Source organism: Anomalospiza imberbis, chromosome 29, assembly GCF_031753505.1.
Source record: "Anomalospiza imberbis isolate Cuckoo-Finch-1a 21T00152 chromosome 29, ASM3175350v1, whole genome shotgun sequence".
NCBI lineage: Eukaryota > Metazoa > Chordata > Aves > Passeriformes > Viduidae > Anomalospiza > Anomalospiza imberbis.
The window spans coordinates 159,065-185,913 of NC_089709.1; the positions used below are offsets into that span (position 1 = coordinate 159,065).

A 26,849-nucleotide genomic window follows, 5' to 3' on the forward strand; every position below is an offset into this window, starting at 1 on the left:
CTTGTGACAGCGGGGACACTGGGGACAGCAGGACGGGATCTGCACCTTGTGACAGCGGGGACACTGGGGACAGCAGGACGAGATCTTCACCTTGTGACAGCGGGGACATTGGGGACAGCAGGACGGGATCTGCACCTTGTGACAGCGGGGACACTGGGGACAGCAGGACGGGATCTTCACCTTGTGACAGCGGGGACACTGGGGACACTGGGGACAGCAGGACGAGATCTTCACCCTGTGACAGCGGGGACAGCAGGACGGGATCTGCACCTTGTGACAGCGGGGACACTGGGGACATTGGGGACACTGGGGACAGCAGTTCAGGATCTTCACTCTGGGACAGCGGGGACACTGGGGACATTGGGGACAGCAGTTCGGGATCTTCACTCCGTGACAGCGGGGACACAGACCGAGGACACTGAGGACACTGCAGTGGGACACTGCAGTGGGACACTGGGGACACGAGGGATGTGACCCAGGAGGTGCCACCAGAGGTGCCACCGCTCCTCGCGGCCAAGGGCCCCGTGGGGACACGGGGACTTCGGGGAGGTGTCCTGGTGTCCCCTCCCTGTCCCCCTTTGGGACCGCTCCCGGGGCTACTGGGAGCCACTGGGGACAGGGACAGGGACAGGGACGGTGCCACCTCCCCCTGCCAGCTTGTAAATAAACCGGAGCATTGTCACCCGGCTGGGCTGTGACACCCTGGGGACACCGTGACACCCGGGGGACAGGGTCACACACCCTGGGGACACTGTGACACCCTGGGGACACTGTGACACCCGGGGGACAGGGTCACACACCCTGGGGACAGGGTCACACACCCTGGGGATAGTGTCACACCCTGGGACACTGTGACACCCGGGGGACAGGGTCACACACCCTGGGGACAGGGTCACACCCTGGGGACAGTGTCACACACCCTGGGGACAGGGTCACACCCCTCTGGGGACAGTGTGACACCCGGGGGACAGTGTCACCCCCCCAGGGGCATTTGGGGACATGGCAGCCCCTGGGGACACCGCACCAGCACCCAAATCCCAAACCCAAACCCCAAACCCAATCCCAATCCCAAATCCCAAATCCCATTCCTGCCATCTCCAGGACCACCAGGACCCCCTCCCCAAACCCCAAATCCCAGCAGGGGCAGGAATTTGGGAACCTCCCTGTGCCACGGAGGATGTGGATCCCAAATTCCCAAATCCCATAAATCAAATCCCAAACCCCGGCCCAGGATTTGGGGCCCCTCCCAAACTCACAGTAAATCCTCCCTCCCCCATGGAAAAAGAACCCCCATATCCCACAAAAAAACCCAAATCCCACAAAAACCCCAAATCCCATTTAAAAACCCCAAATCCCATTTAAAAAAACCCAAATCCCATTTAAAAACCCCAAATCCCACAAAAAACGACTCCAGGATCCGGAATTCCTCCCAGCTTCCAGCCCCCCCCCGGGCTCTGTTATTTATAATATTTATATCGGGAACCCCGGGATTCTGGGGGGAAATCCCGGGATTTGGGGAAAAGCCGGGACTTTGGGGGGAGAACCCGGACTTTTTGGGGGGAAATCCCGGGATTTTGGGGGTGCCACCCCCCGATTGTCACCGTGTCACCCCCGATTGTCACCGGGGTGGGGAGGGGACACCCGGGGGTATTTACAGCGTGGGGGAGGGGCGTACGTACATATTTATAGGATTTTTTTTGGGGGGAAAAGGGGGAATTCCCAACAAAGTGCATTTGTCCGTCTGTCCGGCTGTGCGGGGGAAGTCCCGGCCGGAATTCCCTGGAAAATCCTCCGGGGGTTTGGGGGAGGGGAGGGAAATTCCAGCCCATCCCCCCCTCCCGGGTTAAAGGTGGGCGGGGGCATCGGAGCCTGGAACAGAAGGGGGAAAATGGGGGAAATAACGGGGAAAATGGGAAATTAATGGGGGAAATAATGGGGAAAATGGGAAATTAATGGGGGAAATAACAGGGGGAAAATGGGAAAATTAATGGGGGAAATAATGGGGAAAATGAGAAAATTAATGGGGGAAATAATGGGGAAAATGAGAAAATTAATGGGGGAAATAATGGGGAAAATGGGAAAATGGGGGAAATAATGGGGAAAATGGGAAATTAATGGGGGAAATAATGGGGAAAATGAGAAAATTAATGGGGGAAATAATGGGGAAAATGGGAAATTAATGGGGGAAATAATGGGGAAAATGGGAAAATTAATGGGGGAAATAATGGGGAAAATGGGAAATTAATGGGGGAAATAATGGGGAAAATGGGAAATTAATGGGGGAAATAATGGGGAAAATGATAAAATTAATGGGGGAAATAATGGGGAAAATGGGGAATGAACAGGGAATAGCGGGAATGGTGGAAGTAACGGGGGATGACGGTGCTGGGGCGACGGGGACATGCAGGGGACACTGAAGGGGCCACGCAGGCGCCACCCAGGCTGTCCCCGGGGGTGTGGCGGGCTCTCACCTGTGCCCTGGGTGGCAGCGCCACCGGTGCCACCGTGGGTGGCAGCGCCGCCGTGTCCCCGCGGGGCCTGGGGCGCGCTGCGGGGGCCGGGGGGCGGCGGGGCCCGCCCGGGGCCGGTGCTGGGGACACTGGGGACGCTGCTGGGGACGCTGCTGGGGACGCTGCTGGGGACGCTGCTGGGGACGCTGTTGGGGACGCTGTTGGGGACGTTGTTGGGGACGTTGTTGGGGACGTTGTTGGGGACGCTGTTGGGGACGCTGCTGGGGACGTTGTTGGGGACGCTGCTGGGGATGCTGTTGGGGATGCTGTTGGGGACGTTGTTGGGGACGGTGGCGTCGCTCCCCCCCAGCGAGCGCAGCAGCTGCCGGTGAGCGGCTTCCAGGGCCTGGGGGGACAGGGGACAGCTGGGGACAGCGCTGGGGACACGGGGACAGCGCTGGGGATGGGCTGGGCCAGCCCCTGGGACACCTGAGTGTCCCCTCCGTGTCCCCATTCACGTCCCCTCACCCTGAGCCACAGCAGTTTCCCACTGGTGTCCCCACTGGTGTCCCCGGTGTCCCCAATGTCCCCGTTGGTGTTCCCGGTGTCCCCATTAATGTCCCCAGTGTCCCCACTGGTGTCCCCATTGGTGTCCCCATTGGTGTCCCCAGTGTCCCCACTGGTGTCCCCACTGGTGTCCCCATTGTTGTCCCCATTGGTGTCCCCACTGGTGTCCCCGGTGTCCCCAGTGGTGTTCCCAATGTCCCCACTGGTGTCCCCAATGTCCCCACTGGTGTCCCCAGTGTCCCCATTGGTGTCCCCAGTGTCCCCACTGGTGTCCCCATTGGTGTCCCCAGTGTCCCCACTGGTGTCCCCACTGGTGTCCCCATTGGTGTCCCCATTGGTGTCCCCACTGGTGTCCCCACCGGTGTCCCCAGTGGTCTCACCCGCAGGCTCAGCAGTTTCCCATTGGTGTCCCCAGTGTCCCCACTGGTGTCCCCACCGGTGTCCCCACCGGTGTCCCCATTGGTGTCCCCACCGGTGTCCCCATTGGTGTCCCCATTGGTGTCCCCACTGGTGTCCCCAGTGTCCCCACTGGTGTCCCCACTGATGTCCCCATTGTTGTCCCCACCGGTGTCCCCAGTGGTCTCACCCGCAGGCTCAGCAGTTTCCCATTGGTGTCCCCATTGTTGTCCCCACTGATGTCCCCATTGTTGTCCCCATTGTTGTCCCCACTGGTGTCCCCACTGATGTCCCCATTGGTGTCCCCACCGGTGTCCCCAGTGGTCTCACCCGCAGGCTCAGCAGTTTCCCATTGGTGTCCCCAGTGTCCCCACTGGTGTCCCCACTGGTGTCCCCACCGGTGTCCCCATTGGTGTCCCCATTGGTGTCCCCACTGGTGTCCCCAGTGTCCCCAGTGGTCTCACCCGCAGGCTCAGCAGTTTCCCCCGCAGCTCCTCCAGGGTGCCCAGGATCAGCTCCGTGTCCCCGATGTCCCCGATGTCCCCACGGCTGTCCCCGTGGCTGTCCCCACGGCTGTCCCCGGGACTGTCCCCACGGCTGTCCCCAGGGCTGTCCCCGGCGTCCCCTCCCGGCCGGGGCGGGCCCGTGGGGAGGCTCAGGTAGAACAGATTCCCTGCAGAGGGGACAGGGTGACCTCAGTGGCCACCGGGGGGGCTCGGTGGCCCCGGGGACTCCTGGTGGCCCCCACAAGGCCCTTGGTGGCCCTGCTGGAGCTTTTGGTGTCCCCAAAGGGGATTTGGTGGCCCCGGGGATATTCTGCTGGCCCTAGGGGAGGATTTGGTGGCCCCAGAAGATTGTTGGTGGCCTTTTCAGGGTTTTGGTGGCCCTTTTTGTGATTTTGATGACCCTTTTTGTGTTTTTGGTGGCCCTTTCTGGGTTTTTGGGGCCCGTTTGTGATTTTAGTGGCCCTTTTTGTGTTTTTAGTGGCCCTTTTTGGGTTTTGGGGCCCGTTTGTGATTTTAGTGGCCCTTTTGTGTTTTTGGTGGCCCTTTTTGGGTTTTGGGGCCTTTTTGTGATTTTAGTGGCCCTTTTGTGTTTTTGGTGGCCCTTTTTGGGTTTTGGGGGTGGGGGAGGGGCCGGTTACCCTCAGCGCTGGCTCCGCCTCCTTCCCGCAGCTCGGGCTCTGATTGGCTGCAGCCGCGCAGGGGCGTGGCCTCGTCCGGCCCCTCCTCCTGGGCTGGGCCCCCAAAAAAGGGGGGGGAGGGGAAGGGGGGGAGCGGCCCCGCCACCAGAATGCAGTAATTAGCACCCCAGTTAGTTAATTAGCACCCCAGTCAGTTAATTAGCACCTCGATTAGTTCATTAGCACCCCCAATTAGCACCCAAAATTAATTTGCACCGGGAACCCCAAAGTTAATTAGCGCTCCTAATTAGCACCCAGCATCCCAAAATCAGCACCTGAAATTAATTAGCACCCAAAATTAGCTACTCAAATTAATTAGCACCCAGCACCGAAAAAAGCACCCCAAAATACCAAAATTAGCGTTCAGAACCCCAAATTAGAGCCCAAAATTCATTAAAATCTGAAATTAATTAGCACCCCAAAATCAGCACCCCAAATTAATCAGCACCCAGAACCCCAAATTAGCACCCGAAATTAATTAGCACCCAAAATCAGCACCCAGCACCCAAAACTGGGAGCCAAAATTAGCACCCGAAAGCAGCGCCCCAAAATCGGCACCCAGCACCAAGACCCAAAACCAGAATCCCGAAATCAGAATCCCAAAATCAGAATCCCGAAATCAGAATCCCAAAATCAGAATCCCAAATGAACACCCCGAAATCAACACCCCAGAATCAGCACCAAATCCCAGAACCCGAAATCAGGAACCCAAAATCAGCGCCCAGGGACCCCAAATCCCAAAAAGGAGCAGGGAATGCGACCCCAAATCCGGGAAGGAGCAGGGAACAAAATCCCAAATCCCAGAGAGGGACAGGGAACGAGACCCCAAATCCTGGGAATGAGAGAGACCCCAAATCCCAGCAGGGATCCCATCAGGCGGTGCAGGGAGTTCCCATCGATTCCCCCACAAATCCCACCCAAAATCTCCCCAAATCCTCCCCAAATTCCTGCCCCAAATCCCCCCAAATTCCTGCCCCAAATCCCCCCAAATTCCTGCCCCAAATCCCCCCAAATCCTGCCCCAAATCCACCCCAATTCCTGCCCCAAATCCCCCCAAATTCCTGCCCCAAATCCACCCCAATTCCTGCCCCAAATCCACCCCAAATCCTCCCAAATTCCTGCCCCAAATCCCCCCAAATTCCTGCCCCAAATCCCCCCAAATCCCCCTTTACCTTTCCGGTTGATGCGGATCCCGTTGGGCTCTGGCCCCTCCGGCCCGTCCTGGCTGGACTTTGGGAATTCCCGGCCGGACATCACCGAATCCTGGCTGGACACTGGGAAGTCCCGGCCGGACGTGGACGAATCCTGGCCGGACGTCGGGAATTCCCGGCTGGACATTGGGAACTCCCAGCTGGACATCCTGGAATCCCGGCTGGACGTGGCCGAATCCTGGCTGGACGTTGGGAATTCCCAGCTGGACATCCCGGAATCCTGGCCGGACGTGGCCGAATCCTGGCTGGACGTTGGGAATTCCCGGCCGGACACGGGGAATTCCCAGCTGGACACGCCGGGATGGCCGGAGGCCGCACCGGCTGCCGCGGGCGTGGGGGTGGCGGCGTCCTCGGGGTCGGGGTCCCGGCCCGACCGGAGCCTCCGGACAATCAGGAGCCGCAGGGTCTCCACTGGGATTGGGGTGGGAAAAGGGATTGGGGGTTTTCCGGGGGAAAATGTCCCAGGATGGGGAATCCAGGGAGGGAAAAGGGGGATTTGGGGCTTTCCCAGGGAACAGACAGAGGATATTTGGGGATTTGGGGTTTTCTGAGTTCTCACCATCCTCCAGCGCTGCCTCGGCCACTCCGGCGCTTCCCGGGGATTTAGGGATTCCCGGGAGGGGGTCGGGACCCCCCGGGATGGGGTCAGGGATCCCCGGGACGGGGTTGGGGTCCCCCAGGTCGGGGTCCCCGTTCCCGGCCCCCCGCGGCTCCTCCAGCAGCTCCTGCGGGGGTCGGGCCCTTCCCGAGGGCTCGGGGTCACTGCCAGCTGTGGGACAGGGACACGTGGGCACAGGCACAGCAGGGACCCGGCACCGGCACCGGCACCGGCACCGGCACCGGCACCGGCCCAGCAGTACCTGAGGAGCAATCCTCGGGCGCGGTGTCCCGGGCCAGCTCCGGGGACACGGCGGGGTCCGGCAGCAGCAGCCTGGGAACGGGAACGGGAACGGGACAGGGCTGGCACCGGGGCAGGGACAGGGACAGCCAGCCCCGAGTCCCCGTCCCAGGGCCCCTCTGGGGACACCAGGAACCTCCTGAGCTCCACCCCATTCCCATTATCCCGTTATCCCACCACTGCCAACCCCGTCCCCATTCCCATTGCCATTATTCCCAATCTGATCCCCAGCATTCCCATTATCCCACTCCCATCACTCCCACCATTCCCATTATCCCACCATTCCCATCAACCCCATCATTCCCATTATCCCATCATTCCCACCATTCCCATTATCCCGTTCCCACCATTCCCATTGTCCCACCATTCCCACCATTCCCACCATCCCCATCATTCCCATCAACCCCATCATTCCCATTATCCCACCATTCCCACCATCCCCATCATTCCCACCATTCCCATTATCCCATTCCCACCATTCCCATTGTCCCACCATTCCCACCATTCCCATTATCCCACCATTCCCACCATTCCCACCATCCCATTCCCGCTGTTCCCGCCGCCGTTCCCACCCGGAGGCTCCGTTCCCGCTGGCCTCGCTCTGTTCCGGTTTTGGTGGCCCGGGGAGGCTCCTGGTGGCCCCTTGCACGGCCTGCTCCAGCAGCTGCATCCACCTGCAATTCCCGCCGGGAATTCCAGCCCTTCCCAGGGATTCTCCCTCTCATCCCAAGGATTTCTGTCCCCCCAGGGAGGAATTCCAGCCCTTCCCAGGGACTTTTCCAGCCCTTCCCAAGAATTCTGTGACCCCAGGGAATTTTCCAGCCCTTCCCAGGGATTTTTCCAGCCCTTCCCAAGGATTTCTGTGACCCCAGGGAATTTTCCAGCCCTTCCCAGGGAATTTTCCAGCCCCTCCCGGGGTTTTCCAGGATTTCCCCTCACGTGTTCTTCTCCGAGGACGTCAGCGCCACCAGCTCGTAGATCTGGGGTCCCAGCTCCGAGGTGCAGATGATGAACAGGGCGCGCTTGTCTGGGGGGGGGACACAAAATTCCCAAAATTCCTCCCGTTCCCAGCCCCAGAATTCCCAAAATTCCCGGAATTCCGGGGTTTCTCTGCCCGCCTGCGGCCGCGGAGCACACGAGCAGCGAGCTCAGCTTGGGCACGGGGCTGAACCCCCATTTCCCCCAAAAAGGCCCATTTTTTAACAGAGAAAACCCATTTTTTTACACAAAACTCCCAATTTTTTTACACGAAAAACCCATTTCCCCCCCAAAAAGCCGCATTTTTAAACACAGAAACCCCATTTTTTTACACAAACCTCCTTTTTTTCACACAAAACCCCCGTTTTTTACACACAAAAACCCCATTTCCCCCCCAAAAAACCCCATTTTTCCACACAAAACCCCCGTTTTTTAACACAAAACCCCCACTCCATTCCCGGGATTCCCGGAATTCCGGGGTTTCCCTGCGCGGCCGCGGAGCGCACGAGCAGCGAGCTCAGCTCGAGCACGGGGCTGAACCCCCGTTTCCCCCAGAGAGGCCCATTTTTGAACACAGAAAACCCGTGTCTTTCTCACGCGAAAATCCCGTTTTGCCCCCACTCCGTTCCCGGGATTCCCGGAACGTTTCCCTGCCCACCTGTGGCCACGGAGCGCACGAGCAGCGAGCTCAGCTTGAGCACGGGGCTGAAGCTCTGCTTGGTGTCGGGCGCTGTCCCCAGGCCGCCGCGGCTGTGGCAGCGCAGCAGCCAGCGCTCGTCCTGGCGCTGCAGCAGCACCAGCAGCTCCTCCAGCAGCAGCACGTGCAGCTCTGCGGGCACAGCGCCCGTTGGGGCACGTCGGCCGATTTCCGCGGTTTCGGGCAGTTTTGGGCAGTTTTTGGGGAGTTTTGAGACTTTTTTTTCTTTTTTTTTTTTAGGGGGGGGTATCTGGGGATTTTTTGGCGATTTTTTTTTTCAGTTCTTGGGGGATTTCTTTGGGGATTTTTGGAAGCCAGTCCCTCCCAGTCCCTCCCAGTCCCTCCCAGCTCATCCCAGTTCATCCCAGTCCGTCCCAGTCCCTCCCACTTCATCCCAGTCCGTCCCAGTCCCTCCCAGCTCATCCCAGTTCATCCCAGTCCGTCCCAGTCCCTCCCAGTCCATCCCAGTCCGTCCCAGTCCATCCCAGTCCATCCCAGTCCGTCCCAGTCCATCCCAGTCCGTACCCACGCTCTTGTCCTTGCCCACTCTCCAGGCCAGGGGTCCCTCGTGGATCATCCGGTGCGAGGTCAGGTCCAGGTTCTGCGGGACCAAAATCCCAAATCCCAATCCTAATCCCAGTTCCCCAATCCCAAATCCCCAAATCCTCAATCCCCAATCTCCAATCCAAACCCCAAATCCCAATCCCAATTCCCCAATCCCAAATCCCAAAACCCCAAACCCAATCCCCAATCCCCAAACCCCCAATCCCCAATCCAAACCCCAAATCCCAACCCCCAAACCCCCACTCCCCAATCCAAACCCCAAATCCCAATCCGAATTCCCCAATCCCAAAACCTCAATCCCCAATCCCCAATCCCCAATCCAAACCCCAAATCCCAATCCTAATTCCCCAATCCCAAAACCCCAATCCCCAATCCCCAATCCCCAATCCAAACCCCAAATCCCAATCCTAATTCCCCAATCCCAAAACCCCAATCCCCAATCCCCAATCCCCAATCCCCAATCCAAACCCCAAATCCCAATCTTAATTCCCCAATCCCAATCAATCCCCAATCCCCAATCCCCACTCCCCAATCCAAACCCCAAATCCCAGCTCCCCAATCCCGACCCCAAAGCTCTGGGGCTCCGGGCAGGGCCGGCTGTCCCGGGAGCTCGGGATTACCCGGAATTCCGCCGCCAGGGGGTTGCTGCTGCGCTCCAGCCCGGAGGTGTCCAGGCGCCGCTGCAGCTCCTGCAGGCGCTGCCGGTTCTCGGCGCGGCGCACGGCCTCGTTCACCGCGCGCAGCACAGCCCGGCTGCGCTCCCGCGCCCGCAGCAGCTTCTCCTGCTCCGGGGAGCCCGCTGGGAACACCGGGAAAACCGGGAAAATCCACGGGATAACGGGGGAAATCCAGGGGATAATGGGGAAAAACCACGGGACAATAACGGGATCCATGTCACTGATCCTGCACCCACAGCAGCTTCTCCTGCTCTGGGGAGCCCGCTGGGAACACCGGGAAAACCGGGAAAATCCACGGGATAACGGGGGAAATCCAGGGGATAATGGGGAAAAACCACAGGATAACGGGATCCATGTCAGCGGGGGAAAAACGGGAAAATCCAGGGGATAACGGGGGAAATCCATGGGATAATGGGATTGATGTCAGCGGGGGAAAAATGGGAAAATCCATGGGATAATGGGATCGATGTCACTGATCCTGGGCCCGCAGCAGCTTCTCCTGCTCCAGGGAGCCCGCTGGCAAAACCGGGAAAAACCGGGAAAATCCATGGGATAATGGGGCAAAACTACGGGATAACAGGATCAGTGTCACCGATCCTGGGCACGGAGCAGCTTCTCCTGTTCCAGGGAGCCTGATGGGAATGGGGGAATCCAGGGAAAAATCCAGGGGATAACAGGAAAAGTCCAGGGAGAAATCCAGGGAGAAACGGGGCGAAATCCAAGGAAAGATCCGGGGAAAACTGGGGAGAAAAATGGGGGGGGGAAATAGGGAAAACCCAGGGAAAAACGTGGAATTTACGGGGACAAGCAGGGAATTGGCAGGGAGAAGGGGATGAGGGAATCCGGGCTGGGGCCACGGAATGTTCCGGAGCGGCGGGCCCTACCCGGCGTGCACTTGAGGACGTTCTCCAGCAGCAGCGGGTACTTGGTGAGGCGCTGCATCTCGGCGATCAGCAGGTCCTTCAGCTGCAGCCGCCGGCACTGCGGCTGGCTCTCGGCCTCCTGGGAGCGCGGGACGTTCCCAAACCCCGGAATTCCTGACCCCTCCCGCTCCCCAAACCCTGAAACCCCGGAATTCCTGACCCCTCCCGTTCCCCAAACCCCGAAACCCCGGAATTCCTGATCCCTCCCGTTCCCCAAACCCCGAAACCCTGGAATTCCTGACCCCTCTGCTTCCCAGAATCCCGGAGTCCCTCGCCCCATTGGTTCCCCAAATCCCGGAATCCTCAGTGAGCCCAAAATCCTGAAATCCCAATCCCCTGAAATCCCCAATCCTGGATTCCCAGGCAGGGACCCCAGACCTGCATGAAGAGCTGGAAGCCCCAAATCCCAATCCCAATCCCAATCTCAATACCCAATCCCCATCCCAAATCCCAATCCCAATCCCAATCCTGGACCTGCATGAAGAGCTGGAAGCCCCAAATCCCAATTCCCACATCCCAAATCCCAATCCCCAATCCCCAATCCCCAATCCCCATCCCAATCCCCATCCCAAATCCCAATCCCCAATCCCCAATCCCAATCCCCCATCCCCATCCCCATCCCAAATCCCCGTCCCCATCCCCATCCCAATCCCATCCCGGACCTGCATGAAGAGCTGGAAGCGGCTCTCCTTGCGCTGCTTGGTGCGGATCAGCTCCAGCGCGATCGACTGCGAGGAGCAGAAGGCGGCGGCCACGCGCTGGAATTCCTCCTTGGCCGCGCCCTCGAACTGGGAACCCAACTGGAGTCACTGCCGGCGTTCCCCAAACTCCCAAAATTCCCGGCGTTCCCGGCACTCCCAGCATTCCCGAAAGTCCCGGGATTCCCAAGATTCTCAGCATTCCCAAAATTCCTGGGATTCCCAGCACTCTCAGCATTCTCAAAATTCCTAGCACTTCCGGCATGCCCAAAATTCCGGGCATTCCTAAAATTCCTGGCATTCACAAAATTCCCAGCATTCCCGGTATTCCTGAAATTCCTGGGATTCCCAGTATTCCCAAAATTCCCAGCACTCCCGGGATTCTCAAAATTCCCAGGATTCCCGGCATTCCCAAAATTCCCGGTATTCCCAAAGTTCCCAGCACTCCCGGCATTCCTGAAATTTGTGGGATTCCCAAGATTCCTGGCATCCCTGAGATTCCCGGGGTTCCCGGGGATCCCGGGGCCGGGCTCACCCGGGCCAGCATCAGGTCTCCAATCCCGCCAATGACAGGGCCCTGCTCCTCCCGGAGCTTCCGCATGGATTCCCAGAGGGAGCCTGGGAACGGGAGAGCGGGATCGGGCACGGGGAACAGCGGGGTCAGAGCTTCGGGGTTCCGGGGATTTGGGATTTGGGGGATTCGGGATTCAGGGGATTTGGGATTCCGGCAGTCGGGATTCTGGGATTTGGGGGATTCGGGATTCTGGGATTCGGGATTTGGGGGATTCAGCATTCCAGGGATTCGGGATTCCGGGATTCGGGATTTCAGGGATTTGGGATTTCAGGATTATGGGGATTTGGGGATTTGGAATTTCAAGATTTCGAGGATTTTGGGGATTTGGGATTTCGTGATTTTGGGGATTTCACGATTTCAGGATTTTGGGGATTTGGGAATTTGGGATTTCAGGATTATGTGGATTTGGGAATTTGGGATTTCAGGCTTTGGGATTTGGGATTTCAGGATTTCAGGATTGTGGGGATTTGGGATTTCAGGCTTTGGGGTTTGGGATTTCAGGATTTCAGGATTGTGGGGATTTGGGATTTCAGGCTTTGGGGTTTGGGGATTTCAGGCTTTGGGGTCTGGGATCTCGGGAATTCGGGATCGGGGTCTGGGATCTCGGGAATTCGGGATCGGGGTCTGGGTCTCACTGTGCACGTCGATGAGGTCGGGCAGGTTGGGGAAGAGCAGCCCCAGCTCCTCCCGGCTCAGGAGCTGCTCCCGGCGCAGGCGCTGGAGGAAAAGCGAATCCAGGACGCGCAGGATGCGCAGGTGGGACAGCTCGGTGACAAACAGCTCTGGGGACAGCACAGGGGACATCGGGGACACCATTGGGGACATCGGGGACATTGGGGACATCACTGGGGACACCATTGGGGACATCGGGGATATTGGGGACATCAGGGACACAGGGACACAGCGACAGCACCCGCAGGTGGGACAGCTCGGTGACAAACAGCTCTGGGGACAGCACAGGGGACATCGGGGACACCATTGGGGACATCGGGGACAGCAGGGACACCATTGGGGACACTGAGGACACCATTGGGGACATCGGGGACATCAGGGACATTGGGGACAGCAGGGACACGCGATTCCGAAAGCCGCCCACGGAGCAGAACCTGACACCCAGAACCAGCCCCAAATCCCGGGAAAAACCGGGAATGAGACCCCAAATCCTGGGAGTGCAATCCCAGATCCCAGGAGAGAGACCCCAAATCCTGGAAAAGGCTTGGAATGAGACCCCAAATGCTGGGAGTGAAACTCCAGATGCCAGGAGACCCCAAACCCCGCATGGAACAGGGAACGAGACCCCAAATCCTGGAAAGGGCTGGGAGTGAGACCCCAAATCCAGCATGGAACAGGGAATGAGACCCCAAATCCCAGGAATCAGCCCCCAAATCCTGGACAGGGCTGGGAGTGAGCCCCCAAACCCCAGGAATCAGCCCCCCAGAAGCATCGCCCCCAGTTCCAGCCTCCCCAAATCCCTGGAGCGGCCCCGGAATTCCCGGATTTCCCGGAATTCCCGGATTTCCGTACCGTTGATGACCTCCTGCCGATCCACCTCCCGCGGGGACAGGCCGGCCAGCAGCTCCCGGCTCACCGAGTGCTGCCAGCTCTGGGAACTCGGGGAATTCTGCTGCCAGCTCTGGCAGTTGGGCTGGGGATTTTGGGGATTTTGGGATTCGGGATCCGGCTCCAGGTCGGGGACGGGGCCCTGCTCGTCCTCCAGGAGGTGCGGGAGGAAGGGATCGGCCCCGAAGCCCAGGCTGGGAGAATCCATGCTCCTGGAAACGGGGAAAACGGGAAAAATTGGGGGGGGAAAGGGAAAAATGGGGGGGAAATGGAGGAAAAATGGGGAAAAAGGGGGAAGAGGGGGAAAATGGGAGAAATGGGGAATAAAGGGGAAAAATGGGTGGGAGAGGGGAAAGAAGGGGGGAAACACGAAAAAAGGAGGGAAAAATGGGGAAAGTGGGAATGGGAATTCCAGGGGGGTCACTCACCTGCGCCCCATCTTTGGCGTGTACGGGGGGGTGGGATTTTCCAGGGATCTGGGGAAAGAATGGAAAAATCCCCCTGGGCTGTCCCAAAATCCCACATTTTCCCCGATCCTGATGAGTTCACCCTGGAAATCCAGGGATTCAACCCCAAACCCCATTGCAGTCCATGGACTTTTCCAAGGATTCTGCAGGAATTTGGGACCTGAAGGAAAAAAACCAAACCCCTCTGTCCAACCCCCCTCAGTCCCATTCCCAAAAACCCCAAATCCCAAACTTCCCCCGATGCCAGTTTCCCCTCCTTTCCCAGACTTCCATCCCAAACCCCAAACCCGGGGCTGGAATTGCGGGAATTCCGGGATTTCCCACCTGTTGGAGAGGCTGGAGGCGGAGGAGGAGGCCGAGTGCAGCCGGGGGGTCTCGCTCCCGGCGCTGCCGGCGTTCCCGGTGTCCATGTCCACGTCGCTGCGGGATCGCGGCACCGGCTCGGGGCGCCGCGAGCGCCGCAGCTCCTCCCGGCCCTTCAGCGACTCCGAGCGGCCCAGGCGCACCTCGGCCCGGGAGCTGCCGGGAAACAGGGAATTTCGGGGGGAAAATGGGAATTCCGGCAAAAATCCCGGGATTCCAGGCAAAAATCCCCTGGATTTAGGGGAGAAATCCCTCTAAACCCCAGGATCCGGCGCACCTCGGCCCGGGAGCTGCCGGGAAACAGGGAATTCCGGGGGGAAAAATGGGAATTCCGGGGGAAAAATGGGCATTCCAGCAAAAACCCCCAGATTCCTGGCAAGACACCCCAGGAATTAAGGCAAATCCCAGGTTTTAGGGCAGAAATCCCAGGATTTAGAGGGAAACCCCAGGATCAGGTGCACCTCGGCCCGGGAGCTGCTGGGAAACAGGGAAAATTCCGGAATTCTGGCAGAAATCCCCGAATTCCCAGCAAAAATCCTGGGATTCCAGGCAGAAATCCTGGGATTTGCAGCAAAAAAAATCCCCAGGGGGTTTAGAAGGGGATTTTGGGGAAAAGCCCCTGGATTTAGGTGCAAACCCCTGGATTTAGGTGAAAACCCCAGGATTTGGGGAAAACCCCCTGGATTTAGGTGAAAACCCCTGGAATTTGGGAAAACCCCTGGATTTTGGTGAAAACCGTGGGATTTTGGTGCAAACCCCTGGATTTTGGTGAAAACCCCTGGATTTTGGGAAACCCCCCTGGATTTAGGTGAAAACCCCTGGATTTTGGGGAAAACCCCTGGGATTCAGGTGCAAGGCCCTGGAATTTGGGAAAACCCCCTGGATTTTGGGGAAAATCCCCCGGGATTCAGGTGCAAACCCCTGGATTCAGTTGCAAACCCCTGGATTTTGGGAAAACCCCCGGGATTCAGGTGCAAACCCCTGGATTTCGGTGCAAGGCCCTGGATTTTGGGAAAACCCCCTGGATTTTGGGGAAAATCCCCCGGGATTCAGGTGCAAGGCCCCGGATTTTGGGAAAACCCCCTGGATTTTGGGAGAAGCCCCGGCTGCAGGTGCGGGGCTCCAGCCCGCTCCCACCTGGCGGGCTCCAGCAGCTCCTCGGGAATGCTGCCGGTGGAGAGGCGCTGCGAGCCCGGCTCCGGGGGCTCCCCGTGGCTGTTCTCAAAGTGCTGGATCATGGTCCGGACGTTCCCCGGCTTCACTGCTGGCAAAATCCCGGAATTCCGGGGCTGGGGGAGGGACCTGCCGGGGCCGCAGAGCCCAGACCCCCAATTCCCCACCCCCAAACCCCAAATTCCCCCTCTTGAATTCCCGTCCCAAATCCCAAATCCCAAACCTGATCCTGGGCCCCAGATTTCCTAAATCCCAAATCCTGAAGCCCCTTCCTAAATCCTAAACCCCCAATTTCTCTCCTAAATCCCAAATCCCCAAATCTGTCCTAAATCCCAAATCCTGATCCTAAATCCCAAATCCCAACTCCCCCAAATCCCCAAATTCCCAGGAATTTCATCAGGGAAATAAAAATGGGAATAAGCCCCAAAAGCAAGGGAAAAAAAATGAGGGAAAAATGAAGGAAAAGCAACAAAAAATTGGGAATTTTTACCTTCCGCGGGGGACAGGGGGACATGAAATGCTGGAAAACAAAGAGGAGATGTCAAAATTCCCAAAATCCCGGGAAAAAAACCGGGAATTTGGGAATGCTGATGGGATGAGAGCGGGAAAAAACGGGATGGGAATGCGGGAATGAGGCCGGGATCTGGGAATTCCAGGGGAATTTGGGGAATTCCAGGGAAAATCCCAGGAAATTCCCAGGAAAATTCCAGAAAAACCCCAAGGAAAGCCCTGTACCACCCCAGGCAAGCCCAGGCAGCCCCCCCAGGCCATTCCCGGAGCCCGGAATTCCGGGAGCACTCACTGCTCTGGGAGGAGCTCCGGGGCTTCCCGATGTATTTCAGGATCGGGTTCTGCCTCTGCTCCTTCTCCTTCCTGGAACTGCTGCTCTGTTGGGAAAAAACCCTGGAAGCGCTCGGAATCCCGGGAATTCCCCGGCCCAACCCCCAAATTCCCATCCCAACCCCCAAATTCCCAGCCCAAATCCCGAATTTCCCATCCTAAATCCTAAACTCCCATCCCAAACCCCAAATTCCCCATCCCAAATTCCAGATTCCCATTCCAAATCCTGAATTCCCATCCCAAACTCCAAATTCCCAGCTCAAATCCCAAATTCCCAGCTCAAATCCCAAATTCCCATCCCAAACCCCCAAATTCCCATCCTAAATCCAAAATCCCCATCCCAAATTCCAGATTCCCATCTTAAATCCTAAATCCTGAATTCCCAGCCCAAATCCCAAATTCCCTTCCTGAATCCCAAATCCCAGGATTTGGGTCAAAAAGATCCTGGAATTCCGGTCTGAAATTCCCAGGATTTGGGTGAAAATTCCCGGGATTCCTGCCAAAACCCCCAGGCTGGACTCCTGGGATCTCCTCCCGGAGCTTTTCCCAGGAATTCCTGGGAATTCCTGGGCATTCCCACCTTTTTGGCCTTGGGGAAGAAGGGCAGCCACTTGTCCTTGTCCGGAATCTTCTCGGAGGCTCCGGGATTCCGAGATTCCCGGAATTCCCGGAATTCCCGGGGCCGGATTCCAGCGTGGGCCATGAAGGTGCTGAGGACGAAGGCTATGGGGGAGCTGGAAAAGAGAATTCCAGAGGGTGGGATGGGCAGAATTCCCAGAATTCCCGGGATTCCGAGTGGCCCGGATCCACTGGGAGAGGGGAAAGTGGGAAAACTGGGAATTCCAGGGAAAGGATCCACAGGGAAAACTGGGAATGGGAGGGAAAAGAGGGAAGGGAAAAGGGAAAATATTCCACAGGGAAAATCGGGAATGGCCCAAATTCCCGGATTCTTTTCCTGCTGGATCCGCTCACCTCCGCTCCTCCTCGTACTTGGAGCTGCAGGAAAAGGAATTCCTTGGATTCTTCCATTCCCAATCCCAAATTCCAGTTCCCAATCCCAAAATTCCCATTCCAGCCCCAAATCCCGTGGGGAACTCCCGAATCCCCTCAGGAATTCCCAAATCCCACAAGGAATTCCCAATGATCCCACTGGAATTCCCGTTCCTGTCTCTCACAGGATGTCCCCGGGATGCCAATCCCAATGATCCCAAAGGAATTCCCAAATCCCACCGGAATTCCCGTTCCCGTCTCTCACAGGATGTCCCCGAGGTGCCAATCCCAATGATCCCACTGGAATTCCCAAATCCCACCGGAATTCCCGTTCCCGTCTCTCACAGGATGTCCCCGAGGTGCCAATCCCAATGATCCCACTGGAATTCCCAAATCCCACCGGAATTCCCGTTCCCGTCTCTCACAGGATGTCCCCGAGGTGCCAATCCCAATGATGCCACTGGAATTCCCAAATCCCACCGGAATTCCCGTTCCCGTCTCTCACAGGATGTCCCCGAGGTGCCAATCCCAGTGATCCCACTGGAATTCCCAAATCCCACCGGAATTCCCGTTCCCATCTCTCACAGGATGTCCCCGAGGTGCCAATCCCAATGATCCCACTGGAATTCCCAAATCCCACCGGAATTCCCGTTCCCGTCTCTCACAGGATGTCCCCGAGGTGCCAATCCCAGTGATGCCACTGGAATTCCCAAATCCCACCGGAATTCCCGTTCCCGTCTCTCACAGGATGTCCCCGAGGTGCCAATCCCAGTGATCCCACTGGAATTCCCAAATCCCACCGGAATTCCCGTTCCCGTCTCTCACAGGATGTCCCCGAGGTGCCCCAGCTGCCGCTCGGCCGCCGCCCGCTCCCGCTCCCAGCGCTCCCGGCATTCCCGGCGCTCCGGCTGCTCCGGCTCCGGCTGCTCCCGCTGCTTTTCCAGCCGCTCCAGCGGCTGCAGCTCGTTCTCGCCGTAGAGGCCGCCCAGCCCCAGCGTGCGCTTGGCCCTGCCAAAAAACCGGGATGGGCAGCGCCCAAAAAGCCCCGAAATTCCCAAAATTCCCAAAATGCGGGACTTTCTGCTTGGTTCTGTCTGGGAAGAGCCAAAAAAAACGGGATTGGGAGTGCCCAAAAAGGCCCGAAATTCCCGAAATCCCAGTCTGCTGTGTGCTTCTCTGGGAAAAGCCAAAAAAAACCAGGATGGGCAGCGCCCAAAAAGCACCAAAATTCACGAAATTCCCAAAATGCAGGATTTTCTGATTGGTTCTCCGGGAAAAGCCAAAAAAACTGGGATGGGAAGCATCCAAAAATTCCCAAAATTCCCAAAATCCCGGGTCTGCCACTCACTTCTCTGGGAAAAATAAAAAAACCCAGGATTTCCCAGGGTTTTCCCGGGGTTTTCTCGGGATTTTCCCGGGATTTTCCCAGGGTTTTCTCGGGATTTTCCCGGGGTTTTCCCGGGGTTTTCCTGGGGATTTTCTGGGGATTTTCCCGGGGTTTTCCCTGGGTTTTCCCAGGGTTTTCCTGGGGATTTCCCAGGGTTTTCCTGGGAATTTCCCGGGGTTTTCCCGGTTTTTTCCCGGGGTTTGGGGCGGCTCCCACCTGTAGTCCTGGAGCTGCTCCTGGATTTCCGGGATAACGAATTCCTGCGCCTCCAGCAGGGCCGGCCGCAGTTCGTCGCCGTTCCGGAGGCGGAGCTCTGGGAATTGGGGAAAATTCGGGATTTCGGGAATGCTCCCGGGGCCCAGGGCTCAGCCCCAAACCTCTCCTGGCTTTTTGAGGTTCCAGGAAAAGTTTGGGAATTCTGGGGTTCTTTCCCAGCGCTCAAATCCCAATTGGAGCCCGAAGTTTTTGGGAATTCTCTGGGTTTTGGGAACGCTCCGGGTGCTCCTCTCATTCCAGAGCTGATTCCCAACTTTCCTGTGGCGCCGGGAAAAGTTTGGGAATTCCCAATCCCGGCCCTGGGCTCCTTTTCCCGGGGGAAATTCCCGGAATTCCGAACTCACCAATCTCGGCCAGGAGCTGCTCCGACACCTTCACCCGCAGGGGCTGGAAAAGAGGGAAAAGCATCCCAAAATCCTGGGAAATGCTCCCAAAATCCCAGGAAATCCATCCCAAAATCCCAGAAAATCCTCCCAAAATCCCTTTAAATCCATCCCTAAATCCCAGGAATTCCCCCCAAAATCTCAGAAATTCTCCCCAAATCTCAGGAAATGCCCCCGAATCCCAGGAAATGCCCCCGAATCCCAGGAATTGCCGGGTGCCGGCGCTCACCGCGCTCCTGTCCAGGAAGATGTTCCAGATGTTCCTTCCCAAGGCTCGGGAATCCCTGGGATTGCTCTGCTGGCAGCAAACCTCGGATAACAGGTGGAACAGCTGCGGGAAAAGCGGGATCAGCAGGAATTCCCGGGAATGCCAGGGGCAGGGAACCCCGGGAATGCCGAGGAAACCCTGGGAATTCTGCTCCATCCGGACCCCTGGGAACGCGCTGGGAGGCGCCAGGGGTTGGGAATGGCATCCCGGGGGTCAGAAAATCCCGGGAATTTTGGGAATTCCTTACCAGAGGAGTGGGATCGGCCTGGGAGAGGAGGAACCTCAGGAAAACTCCCAAATGGGCCGGGCGGGATTTGAGAATTCCCAGATCCTGGAACACCCAATCGCTCTGGGAACACAGAGAGGGAAAAGTGGCAACTGCCAGGATCCCAAAAATCCCCCCAGGAATCCCACCTGGAACCCCCAAAATCCCCCCAGGAATTCCCAGATCCCCAATTCCCGCTTTTCCTGGAATTCTCACCTCGCTGCTGCCACTCCCAGGCTCACAATCCTCCTCGGGGCCGATGATCTGGGGCCTCAATGATCCCTATCCCAAAAAAAAACCAGGATTAAGCTCCGGGGAACGGCTCTGGGGGGATCCCCGTGGGGATTCCCGGGATTTTCCGGGATTTTCCGGGATTTTCCAGCCCCACCGGATCCGTGGAGAGGCGGGAGCCGAGCACGGGGGAGCTCCGGGGGCTGCCAGGCTCGGAAAAGCCGGAATTCCGGGATACCTGGGAAGGGGAATTTTGGGATCAGGACCCCCAAAAACACCCCGGGGGAGGCAGGAATCCCAAAATCCCTCGGAATTCCCAGGGAAAAACGCCCAGAGAAGGAAAAGGAGCCGGGAATTCCGGGGGATCCCAAATTCTGGGGGCAGTTTCTCCCTCTCCTGGAATTTCCCCCCCTTTCCCCAAACTTTTCATGGAGTTTTTCCCAGAATTTTCATCCCCTCTCCCCAGATTTTTCCTGGAATTATTTCCCCTTCTTTTTCCTGAATTTTCCCCTGTTTTTCCCTTAATTCCCACCCCCCTCCTTCTCCCAAATTTTTTCCGGAATCTCCCCCCATGATTTTCCCAAACTTTCCCTGGAATTTCCCCCCATTTTCCCCCAAACCTTACCTGGAACTTTCACTCTCTTTTCCCAAAGTTTCCTTGGAATTTTCACCCCCTTTTCCTGAATTTCCCTTGCCATTTCCTCCTATTTTTCCAGAATTTTCCCAAAATTTTCTCTGCAGTTCCCCTCTCTTTTCCTGGATTTTCCCGAACTCTTCCCCGCCCTTTTCCCAGATTTTTCCTGGATTTTCCCGAACTCTTCCCTGCCCTTTTCCCGGATTTTTCCCGGATTTTTCCCCCTCACCTCTGCGAGGGCCGGGACCCGCTCGGGGCCAGATTCCAGCCCCGGATCCGCATCCCGGGGGTCCCGGGGGCTGCGCCCCGGGAGCTGCGGGGATCCCGGGCCCGGCCCCGCCAGGCTCCGGAGAAATTCCCCTTCCACGGGCCAGGCCCCCAAATCCTGGGAACGGAGACAGCGGGAATGCGGAATTCCGGGAGGAAGGGGGAACTCCGGGAATTCCCAGTGCCGGAATGGGGAATTCCGGGAGCTCCCAGGAAAGGCAGCAATAGGACAAAGGGATCCCAGAAATCCAGGAAGGAGGAAATTCCCAAAGTTCCCAAATTCCCTCCACTCCCACCCCCAATTCCCACCGAGCCCCCTCCAGCCCCAGTTTCATTTTTTGGGAAAAGCGGAATTCCCGGAGCTGGGAAAGCAGCGGGGAGGGCTCGGGGTGATCCTGGGATTACTCCCGGAGTGATTCCTGGGATTATTCCCAGATTCATTCCCAGAACTCCCACACTTATTCCCAGATTCACTCACAGAGTAATTTTCAGGATCATTCCCAGACTGATTCCCAGAATTCCCAAATCCACTCCCGGCCCATTCCCGTATCCATTCCCAGAATTCCCACATCCATTCCCATATCCGTTCCCAGATACATTCCCGTACCCATTCCTGGAATTCCTGTATCCATTCCCGGAATTCCCGGCCCATTCCCAGAATTCCCGTATCCATTACTGGCCCATTCCCAGATCCATTCCTGTAATTCCCATAGCCATTCCCATATCCACTCCCACATCCATTCCTGGAATTCCCGGCCCATTCCCAGATCCATTCCGATATCCACTCCCGGAATTCCCCTATCCACTCCCCTATCCATTCCCGTAATTCCCGTATCCATTCCTGTATCCGCTCCCAGAATTCCCAGCCCATTCCCATATCCTTTCCCATAACCATTCCCGTATCCATTCCCAGAATTCCCGTATCCATTCCCAGATCCATTCCCGGAATTCCCAGCCCATTCCCGTATCCATTCCCGGCCCATTCCCGTATCCGCTCCCGGCGTTCCCGGCGTTCCCGGCGTTCCCGTACCGCGGCTCCGCGCGCCTCCTGCAGCACCTTGAGCTGCAGCTGGCCCAGGCGCCGCCGCGCCGCCTCCAGCTGCTCCTCCACGGCCGCGCCCGGCTGCCGCTGCAGCAGCGCCTGGCAGCGCTGCGCGGATCCCGGGAAACACCGGGAAAGGACAGAGCAAACCGTCACCGGGAATCCCGGGAACACGGGAAAGGAGAGAGCAAACTGTCACCAGGAATCCCGGGAACACGGGAAAGGACAGAGCAAACCACCACCGGGAATCCCGGGAACACGGGAAAGGACAGAGCAAACCACCACTGGGAATCCCGGGAACACGGGAAAGGAGAGAGCAAACCACCACCAGGAATCCCGGGAAAACACGGGAAAGGAGAGAGCAAACCGCCACCGGGAATCCCGGGAAAACACGGGAAAGGACAGAGCAAACCACCACCGGGAATCCCGGGAACACGGGAAAGGAGAGAGCAAACCGTCACTAGGAATCCCGGGAAAACACGGGAAAGGGGCGAGCACACCGCCACCGGGAATCCCAGGAAAACACCGGAAAGGAGAGAGCAAACTGCCACTGGGAATCCCGGGAACACCCGGGAACAAACCCTCACCGGGAATCCCGGGAAAACCCGGGAAAGGAGAGAGCAAACCGTCACCGGGAATCCCGGGAAAACACGGGAAAGGGGCGAGCACACCGTCACCGGGAATCCCGGGAAAACACGGGAAAGGACAGAGCAAACCGTCACCGGGAATCCCAGGAAAACACGGGAACTCAGTACCTGGAGCTCGGCCTCCTCCTGGCGCAGCATGTTCCGCAGGATCTGCGCCGCGTGCTTCCGCACCTCGGGGTCCTGCGGGAGCGGGCAGCGCCCGAGAAAAACGGGAATAACGGCGGGAATGGGGGCAGAAAAACGGAAATAACAACGGGAATAACGGCAGGAATGGGGGCAGAAAAACGGGAATAACAACGGGAATAATGGCAGGAACGGGGGCAGAAAAACGGGAATAACAGTGGGAACAGGGTGAGAAAAACAGGAATAACAACGGGAATAACAACGGGAATAACAACGGGAATAATGGTGGGAACGGGGGCAGAAAAACGGGAATAATGGTGGGAATAACAACGGGAATAACGGTGGAAAGGGGGGCAGAAAAACGGGAATAACAGTGGGAACAGGGTGAGAAAAACAGGAATAACAACGGGAATAACAACAGGAATAATGGTGGGAATAACGGCGGGAATAACAGCAGGAACGGGGCGGAAAAACGGGAATAACAACAGGAATAACAACGCAGTAACAACGGGAATAACAGCGGGAATAACAACAGGAATAACAATGGGAATGGGGGCAGAAAAACAGGATAAGGGTGGGAAAACAACGGGAATGGGGAGAAAACCGGGATAATGGGAATAGCAATGGTAATAATGGGAATGGAGGGGAGAAAAATGGGATAATGGTGGGAAAACAATGGGAACAGGGGCAGAAAATGGGATAACGGGAATAACAACGGGAATGGGGGCAGAAAACGGGATAAAGGAACAACAGGAATAACAGGAATGGTGGGATAATGGGAATGGGGGGACAACGGGAATAAATGGGAATGGTGGGAATAACAACGGGAATAACGGGAATGGGGGGATAACGATGGGAATGGTGGGGATAAAACGGGAATGGTGGGAATGAAATGGGAATAACAGCAGGAATGGGGGGATAACGGGAATAACGGGAATGGTGAGAATAAAATGGGAATGGCAGGAATAATGGGATAAAGGGAATAGTGGGAATAATGGGAATAATGGGAATAATGGGAATGAGGATGAGAATAGTGGGAATAATGGGAATAATGGGAATAATGGGAATGGAGAGACAGGAATGGGGTAATGGGAATGGGAATAATGGGATAATGGGAATAACAGGAATGAGGATGGTAACAGTGGGAATAATGGGAATAATGGGAATGGGATGGCAATGGGAATGGGTATGAGGGGGGTGGGATCCCCTCAGGGAATTCCGGCATCTCCTGGGGGAGTTTTGGGGTCACTTGAGGGAATTCTGGATTCCTCTCTGGAATTCCGTGACCCCTCTGGAATTGCGGCTCACCTGGAGGGGCCTGGGCTCCGTGATGAGCTGGGGGGGCCCTTGGGGACCCCCCGAGGGCTCCGGCTCCTGCTGGGATCCCGGAATTCCCACGGAGCCGGGGGGGGATCCCAGCAGGGTCAGGGCCACGTAGGCGCCGGCTGGAAACAAAACGGGACACGGGAAGGTCAGCAGGAATTCCAGGAAAAGTCTGGGATACAGGGGCTGTGAGCAGGGAAAACTGACACGGAAAAAAAACTCCAGGAAAAAAAAAATTCCAGGAGAAGGATTTCCTGGAAAAATTTGGGACAAGGGGTGATGAGGGGGATTCCAAAAAACAGCTGGGAAAAGGGAGCGAGAAGGATTTCCAGGAAATATTTGGGATAAGGGGGTGAGAAAGATTCCCAGGAAAACTTGGGAAAAGAGGTGAGAAGGATTTCCAGGGAGAATTTCCAGGAGGACTGGGAGTGGGAAGCATTTCCAGGGAGAATTTGGGACGAGGGATAAGAAGGATTTCCTGGAAAAATGTGGGGGAAAAGGGCCGGAAACACCTCTAGGCTCCCCCCAAATTCCCGAAGGAGGGAAAACGCTCTCCCCTTCCCCCAGCCCCGCCTTTCCCCACGGAATGGGAAGAGAATTCCCAGGAATTCCCGCCCAAACTCACACTTGATCAACTTCACCACCTCCAGGTGGGAGCTGTTGGTCACCATCGTCCCGTTCACCTGGAAGAGCCGGGAAGGGGCTGGGCAAGGGCCGGGAAAACGGGAATTTCCCCCGGGAAGGCGGGGAGGGGAGCTGGGAACCGCACCTTGAGGATCCGGTCGCCCTCCTGCAGCCCGGCCCTCATGGCAGCCCCACCTGGACACAGGGAGGAGTCAGAGCAGATCCCAGATTTCCCCTGGAATATTCCCCCGGGACGCCCCCCGCGCTCCCCCAGCCCCGTCCCTGCCAACGCCGGAGCAAAACGCCCAAGCCCGGAACACTTCCCGGGGAAAGCCCCATTCCTCCCTCATTTCCCCCACGCTTTTCCCTCATTTCCCCTCCATTTTCCCACATTTCCTCTATTTCCCCGGCATCTTCCTGTCGTTTCCCCCAGTTCTCCCACATTTTCCCCACACTCGCCCGTTTTCTGAATTTTCCTGCCCTTTTCCCCAAAATTTCCCACATTTCCCCCTTTTGTTCTATTTCCATGTTTCCCTCATTTTCTGCCCAATTTTCTGCCATTTTTCCCTCATTCTCTCCATTTTCCCTCCATTTTTTCAATTTCCCGCCATTTTCTCCCCCGTTTTCCCCCCATTTTTCACCATTTTCTCCCCCATTTTTCACCATTTTCTCCCCCATTTTTCTCATCATTTTCTCCTCCATTTTTCTCCATTTTCTCCCCCATTTTTCTCCTGTTTCTCCCATTTTTTTCCCAGGCTGAGGCTAGATGGATGAGGGGACCCCTGGGCATTGTCTGGCCTGTCCATCCCCGTGTCCATCCCCATGTCCGTTCCCGTGTCCATCCCCATGTCCAGGTGTCCATCCCCATGTCCAGGTGTCCATCCCCGTGTCCATCCCCGTGTCCAGGTGTCCATCCCCATGTCCAGGTGTCCATCCCCGTGTCCATCCCCATGTCCGTCCCCATGTCCATCCCCATGTCCAGGTGTCCATCCCCATGTCCATCCCCATGTCCAGGTGTCCATCCCCATGTCCATCCCCATGTCCAGGTGTCCATCCCCATGTCCAGGTGTCCATCCCTGTGTCCATCCCCATGTCCATCCCCATGTCCATCCCCATGTCCATCCCAATGTCCAGCCCCGTGTCCATCCCCGTGTCCATCCCCATGTCCAGGTGTCCATCCCCATGTCCAGGTGTCCATCCCCGTGTCCATCCCCGTGTCCGTCCCCGTGTCCAGGTGTCCATCCCCGTGTCCATCCCCATGTCCAGGTGTCCATCCCTGTGTCCATCCCCGTGTCCATCCCCGTGTCCATCTCCGTGTCCAGGTGTCCATCCCCGTGTCCATCCCCATGTCCAGGTGTCCATCCCTGTGTCCATCCCCGTGTCCATCCCCGTGTCCATCCCCATGTCCAGGTGTCCATCCCTGTGTCCATCCCCCTGTCCGTCCCCGTGTCCATCCCCATGTCCAGGTGTCCATCCCCATGTCCAGGTGTCCATCCCCGTGTCCATCCCCATGTCCATCCCCATGTCCAGGTGTCCATCCCTGTGTCCATCCCCATGTCCGTCCCCGTGTCCATCCCCGTGTCCAGGTGTCCATCCCCATGTCCAGGTGTCCATCCCCGTGTCCATCCCCATGTCCATCCCCATGTCCATCCCAATGTCCAGCCCCGTGTCCATCCCCGTGTCCATCCCCATGTCCAGGTGTCCATCCCCGTGTCCATCCCCGTGTCCATCTCCGTGTCCAGGTGTCCATCCCCGTGTCCATCCCCATGTCCAGGTGTCCATCCCCATGTCCAGGTGTCCATCCCCGTGTCCATCCCCGTGTCCATCTCCGTGTCCAGGTGTCCATCCCTGTGTCCATCCCCCTGTCCGTCCCCGTGTCCATCCCTGTGTCCATCCCCCTGTCCGTCCCCGTGTCCATCCCCATGTCCAGGTGTCCATCCCCATGTCCAGGTGTCCATCCCCGTGTCCATCCCCGTGTCCGTCCCCGTGTCCATCCCCGTGTCCGTCCCCGTGTCCAGCCTGTCCGGCCGCTCCGGCCGGTGCCCACCTGGCCGCACGGACTGCACGAGCACGACGCGGTCGCCGCTGACGGTGAAGCCGAAGCCATGCTGGTCCCGCTGGACGATCACGCAGCGCTGCACCAGCCCTGCGGACACACGGACACGGACAC

At 57.5% G+C, this 26,849-nt stretch overlaps 1 protein-coding gene across 1 annotated transcript in view; it reads right to left on the bottom strand.

The window, feature by feature from the left end:
- Positions 1-2,964: 2,964 nt before the first annotated feature.
- The window catches only part of ARHGEF11 (Rho guanine nucleotide exchange factor 11), a 29,574-nt gene continuing 5,689 nt past the window's right edge, over positions 2,965-26,849 (bottom strand). Inside the window, exons 3-38 of the mRNA XM_068174744.1 lie at positions 26,727-26,825; positions 24,825-24,874; positions 24,681-24,738; positions 24,041-24,177; positions 22,718-22,789; positions 21,951-22,070; positions 20,177-20,257; positions 20,005-20,070; positions 19,771-19,872; positions 19,485-19,586; positions 19,217-19,259; positions 18,813-18,909; positions 18,035-18,217; positions 17,192-17,215; positions 16,800-16,953; positions 16,182-16,266; positions 15,870-15,899; positions 15,344-15,467; positions 14,168-14,362; positions 13,805-13,852; positions 13,341-13,588; positions 12,452-12,598; positions 11,778-11,860; positions 11,207-11,332; positions 10,506-10,623; positions 9,565-9,743; positions 8,906-8,981; positions 8,342-8,512; positions 7,645-7,732; positions 7,278-7,379; positions 6,668-6,738; positions 6,367-6,576; positions 5,769-6,218; positions 4,558-4,650; positions 3,878-4,086; positions 2,965-2,979 (exon numbers count right to left, since the gene is read on the bottom strand). Coding sequence (XP_068030845.1) covers positions 2,965-2,979; positions 3,878-4,086; positions 4,558-4,650; positions 5,769-6,218; positions 6,367-6,576; positions 6,668-6,738; positions 7,278-7,379; positions 7,645-7,732; positions 8,342-8,512; positions 8,906-8,981; positions 9,565-9,743; positions 10,506-10,623; positions 11,207-11,332; positions 11,778-11,860; positions 12,452-12,598; positions 13,341-13,588; positions 13,805-13,852; positions 14,168-14,362; positions 15,344-15,467; positions 15,870-15,899; positions 16,182-16,266; positions 16,800-16,953; positions 17,192-17,215; positions 18,035-18,217; positions 18,813-18,909; positions 19,217-19,259; positions 19,485-19,586; positions 19,771-19,872; positions 20,005-20,070; positions 20,177-20,257; positions 21,951-22,070; positions 22,718-22,789; positions 24,041-24,177; positions 24,681-24,738; positions 24,825-24,874; positions 26,727-26,825 — 4,256 coding nt within the window. The remainder of the gene's footprint in view (positions 2,980-3,877; positions 4,087-4,557; positions 4,651-5,768; positions 6,219-6,366; positions 6,577-6,667; positions 6,739-7,277; positions 7,380-7,644; positions 7,733-8,341; positions 8,513-8,905; positions 8,982-9,564; positions 9,744-10,505; positions 10,624-11,206; positions 11,333-11,777; positions 11,861-12,451; positions 12,599-13,340; positions 13,589-13,804; positions 13,853-14,167; positions 14,363-15,343; positions 15,468-15,869; positions 15,900-16,181; positions 16,267-16,799; positions 16,954-17,191; positions 17,216-18,034; positions 18,218-18,812; positions 18,910-19,216; positions 19,260-19,484; positions 19,587-19,770; positions 19,873-20,004; positions 20,071-20,176; positions 20,258-21,950; positions 22,071-22,717; positions 22,790-24,040; positions 24,178-24,680; positions 24,739-24,824; positions 24,875-26,726; positions 26,826-26,849) is intronic.